Genomic DNA, 5,389 nt, shown 5'->3' with positions numbered 1-5,389 from the left:
AGTGTAAATTTAGTTGTTTTTTCGCCTGGAAATTTTTATACGTAGTGTAATTTTACCTGTTTCCGGTCAAAAGTTTGAGCCTCCCCCCCCCCCCCCCCCCGCGTTTATGATTTTTATAATACATTTTGAGCCCTCCCCCCCCCCCCCAACAGACATTCGTGTCCAAGCTTCGCTACTGTTGCTGACGACAGTCGTTGGCCACCAGCTTTCCCTCACAATCCTTTTCATATCACCGCTTGCTAATGACAGTCGTTGGCCACTAGTTTTGCCTATTAGTCCTCCACACCATTGCATCGAGTCGCTTATGCTCCTCCCTTTGTTGTTATGGCCATTCAATCATATGTGATTATTTTTCGTTTAATTTTAACTATTCCTTGTTTAGTCTTGTTTAATTTTAATTAGAGTCAAGTGTCATTTTAGTACGTGCAGTTTGGCCAACTACGCAACTTTAGTACCTATTCTTTATTTTGTACAAATGGCTACATCAGTTTCAAAAAACTTACATTTTTAGTACTTTTTCTAACCCGTTTAATTTTTCCGTTAAGTTAGGGATAATTTGGTAACTTTGTTATTTTCTTTTCTTCTAAACACTTATATCTTGTAAACACGAAATCCACAAATCTTAACATCAAAATTCAAATCCTAAATCCCCAAACCCTTTCTCCATATCATCGTAAGGTTTGAATTTTTACGATATCTGGGGATTTAGGATTTGGATTTTGATGTTATGATTTGGGGATTTAGGGTTTACAAGATATAAGCGTTAAAAATGAAGAAAAAAACAAAGAAAATAACGAAGTTATCAAATTATCCATAACTTAACGGAAAAAATAGGCGGGGTTAGAAAAAAAGGTACTAAAAATGCAAGTTTTTTAAAATTGAGGTAGCAATTTGCACAAAATAAAGAATACGTACAAAAGTTGCGTAGTTGGTCAAACCACAGTAACTAAAATGACACTTAACTCTTTTAATTATTTCAACTTTGATGATTTCTTGTATAATTTTGATGAATACTGAGGTTTAATTTTATATATTTTTTTTGTGTGTTTTCTTTTGTTAATTTATTCTAATGTCGGAGTCCCATGAGACAACGATCCATTACCTGATGACTAACTTGTAGAACCTGACCCACTAGATCCGATTACGTTAGATGAGGACTGAGTAGTTCGCATGGGAATACAAGTTTAGCATGGATTTTGAATAAGATCTATCTGAAGTTTGAAATTCAAGGATTTTCTTTATGTTTATCTTTCTTTAAGCGTTAATTTGTTAGTTTAGAAATGTTGTTTTAAGTGGGTAATGATGGATGATTATTTTAAAGATTGAAACCCCTTACCGGTTTTTGAAGTTTTTGGTTTAATCTTCAAGTTATCTAGCCGTTTGATTGGTTCCGTTGGTTTGGCATCATATTCATTCAACAACGTTTATATGATCATGTTAGTTGTTACTTTAATTCACGTAAGTGTTACGTTTTATTTTATTGATTTCAGTCGACATTATCGCTTAAAAAGAGTTCTTACTAAAATAAAGTTATAAACACTTAAGATTGTCATATAATGAGCTGGTGGTGGAATGGTAACTAATCAGAGATTTGGTGTTCTATGTGACATTGGTTCGATTCGTGCCCCCCGTCATATAGTTTTGGCGACACCTGATGATGATGGGAGACTAAGTGAGTAGATGACGTTCACTAGTTGGATCTCAAACTGAACGAGTTTTATCTCACCACACTGCCGTGCCTTCGGTCGAACGTTCACATTCGTTGGCCTTATGTGAGGGTTTTCCCTAAATCGAAAGGTGAGTGTATCCTGATATGATGAATTTAGTTAGTAGCTTAGTTAAAGGATTCGTTAGCCGTTAAGAAAACACATATTCATTGTCAAATAATATTAATGATAACAAATAAATTAACAAGTACCGTCACTACCCTTCACAGTCCAAAATTTCGTCTCACCGTAACCACCCTACTGCAATTGCTAATACCGCCACCGTCACTGCATTCTAACTTATAAAATAAATTAACAAGTTTACAAACAAAACATAATTTCAGTTCTTTTAACTACCAAAGCACGAATGCCATTTCTTTTATCATATTTCAGTTCTTTCACCCTTTTATCGAGTTTCAGTACGTTCCTTAAAACACATTACTATTTTTTTTTAAGAATTCCTTGAGCCAACTTCCCCTGGTTATTTCCGTTTTTAGAATATTTGTTTAGATCGAAGGAATGATCACTTGGTTGTTGATAAACACAACTTTATCAAACTCTTTCATTAGGTTTGGCCAACCATTCACCTAGTTCAAAAAAGTTACCTTTATTGTTTACTATAATCATGACCTTACTCTTACATGTTTCTAACAATTCTCTACTCAAACATAGTTGTTCTTCACTTTAAATTGGTTTCGTAACAAACATGCAACTATGCAAGTACATGCAATATCCAACCTCTCATACCAACCGTATTATTTGCTTGCCCATTAGAAGTTTACGAATTGTTTTTGTGGCCTGAGTGTAACGATGACAATGGGTCGGGTTCAGGCCGGATATTGGTAATCCCAGTCTCATACTTGTTTATCAAACCGTGTCTCATACCCGGTCTATTACCTGTTGGGTGTTTGTTTCGTAATTACCCATCGGGTATCCGGTATACCCCTGTTAATTTGTTATAAAAATACTCGTTGAGATTTTTAAGTACATTTTTTTTACCATTGTAATTCTTTTATAACTTTTATTCATACAAATTAAAATATGATACACTATACACATATAAGCGTTACATTAATAATATCATTATAATTTTTATATAATTATATAAATTTCACAACATATCAAATATATATATATATATATATATAGAAAAGGGTTAAAATAAAAATGTATAGTTTTGTAGGAAGAGTAAGAAGAGCTTAACAATAAGAGTTAGGAAACTATCAGAGCCTATTTAAGGAAATATGTAACCTAAATCCTTGATCATAGGAAACTATTTGTTATTTTAGAAACTATTAATCTCAACCACTAGATCATAGATCCAATGGTCTAGATTTATTCTTACTCTTCCTATAAAACTATCTATTTTTATTTTAACCCACCCCTATATATATATATATATATATATATATATATATAATAACAACTACATATTCCATAAATTATATATTTTTATTTTTTATATTATGAACATACTAAAATGACGCATTAATACACAAGGGTCAAGAGTGAAATAAAAATTCAAAATTAGAATTTTTTGGGGTATATATTTCGGGTTATCGGGTCGTCTATCATCTAATCCCATATTTGGTTCATACTCACAGAAAAAAATTAAATTATAATCCCATACCTGTAGATTCCAAGGTATACCGGTCACATATGTATCAGGTTTCAGGTAAACCCGTCATGGTCGGACTTTTAGCCAATTTCAATCCCAGCTGAGTGAAAACTTCTAACGAGGTTATGATTCCATGATTACTCACATCAAAGCACACTTAAACGTGGATTTCGCTCATTCATAGTCACCACGTCTAAAGCGCGTTTGTTATAACTAAGCCGAGACCATTCAGATGACTCAATATCTCTCATGTATACACGTTAGACATTATATCCTACTAACTATAATTCTTTTACTAGGAAAATATAAACAAAATTCAAATTATATACCAAACATACACACACACAAAAAAGAAAAAAAACAAAGACAACCCGTGACCAACATATCTCACGGAATCACGGGAGCGAAAGCCTTACACTCCACCAGACTCCTCTGCACTCCTCCTCCACAGAAGTAAAAACTCGCCGGACACTCATACAAACAATTCTTCCCTAACTCCATCGTAACACCCGACCCGGACTTCAACTGCAAAAACGGACCCGGTATCAACCCAAACAAGTAATTCCCACCCAACAGCAGCCTCTCAAACGCCGCCACGTCACCCACACCGTCCGCCACCACCTTCAACGCGTACTGCGTCGGAATCACGCCGGAAAACTTATTATTCTCCATAGATAAAGCCGATAGACCCGGCATCCAACCCATGAACTCGGGTAAGAACCCATGGATATCATTGTTACTCAAATCAACAGCTATTAACTCACTGTTCCGACCCCAGTTCGCCGGAGTTTGAACCCATTGGAACTGGTTGTACGCTAGGGTTAGCTGTTGCAACGACCGGTGTGTAAAAAGCTCCGGCGGGAGGGTTCCGGTGAGATTGTTGTAGCTCAGGTCTAACACTTGGAGATAAACGGAACTGTTTACTAGATTCTCCGGAATATTCCCTTGCAGTGAGTTGTTTCTCATTGCAAGTTCGATTAAACTGGCCGGAAAAGTCGCCGGAATGTCGCCGGAGATGACGTTGTTGCTGACGTCAAGAAAGTAAAGGCTACTGAGTTGACTCAGTTCTGGGAACTCGCCACTGAGTCGGTTGTTTTGGAGCTCGAGCCGTTTTAAATTTTTTAGACCGTTGAGAGTTTCCGGAATCGGACCGGTTAAGTTATTATTGTCGAGAAGCAGCTCTTCGAGTGAACCGGGCAGTGACCCAGCCGGGTCAGGGATTGACCCGTTGAGCGAGTTGGATGAGAGACTGAGTCGTTGCAAACGAGTTAGTTTTGAAAACGAACCGGGAATCGAACCGGTGAAGTAGTTGTTTGTGAGATCTAATGTTTGAAGGTAAGGCAAATTCCAGGAAGAGGAAGTGAGTGAACCGGAGTAACCAGCCCGGTCCAGGGTTAATTCGGTAATTCTGCTGACACCGGATAAAACGACGTCGCATCGGATACCGCACGTGAATTTTTCACCGGATAGAGAATCACATGGGTCAAGGGTGAAGTCCCATGAGGATAAACACGAGCCAGGACTCACTGAGTTGGAGTTAACGCCGTTAATGAACTGTTTAAGAGCTTGTATGTCTTCCCAGTGTGTGATGGAGTGGGTATGGAGCCAGAGGTTGGTGAAAACGATGATGACGTGGAATAAGTTTAAAGAAGAAAGATGAGCCATGGGAAGAAGGTGATAGATTTGAGTGAGTGAGCGGGGTGTTTATGATTTGAGCAGATGGTGTCAGATACTAAATTGTCTTTCTTTATTGAGTTAATGGCTATTTTCGTCCCTATGGTTTGCTATTTTCGCCACTTCAGTCCAAAGTTTGAAATTTTGTCAATTTAGTCCTCATAAATTTAAATCTTAGCCAATTACGTCCCATCCGTCTAACGTCATCCAGCGATGCCGTTAGTTTAAGGGTATTTTTGTCTTTCTCCCTTTTATTTTGAGTTAATGTTCATTTTTGTCCCTATGGTTTAATACTTTTGCCACTCCAGTCTAAAGTTTGAAAATTTGTCAATTTAATGTTCAATTTAATTATTTTTTTTAAATTTTTTTATTTATAACCCTTAAGAGCATA

At 36.7% G+C, this 5,389-nt stretch overlaps 1 protein-coding gene across 1 annotated transcript; it reads right to left on the bottom strand.

Moving 5' to 3' along the window:
• Positions 1-3,676: 3,676 nt before the first annotated feature.
• LOC143576746 (uncharacterized) lies at positions 3,677-4,989 on the bottom strand. The gene has a single exon (XM_077060772.1). The coding sequence runs from the start codon at positions 4,987-4,989 to the stop codon at positions 3,712-3,714; it is 1,278 nt and encodes a 425-aa protein (XP_076916887.1). The 3' UTR covers positions 3,677-3,711.
• Positions 4,990-5,389: the final 400 nt, after the last annotated feature.

Source organism: Bidens hawaiensis, unplaced genomic scaffold, assembly GCF_021521415.1.
Source record: "Bidens hawaiensis isolate Kalapana, Puna unplaced genomic scaffold, B.hawaiensis_p1.1 tig00028286_1, whole genome shotgun sequence".
In the NCBI taxonomy this organism is placed as follows: domain Eukaryota; kingdom Viridiplantae; phylum Streptophyta; class Magnoliopsida; order Asterales; family Asteraceae; genus Bidens; species Bidens hawaiensis.
Note: the sequence above shows the minus strand (reverse complement) of the source record. Positions and strands in the feature narration are given on the sequence as shown.

Bases quoted from the DNA above. Each gene is read 5' to 3' on its own strand.
- LOC143576746 (XM_077060772.1), bottom strand. From the start codon at position 4,989: ATGGCTCATCTTTCTTCTTTAAACTTATTCCACGTCATCATCGTTTTC.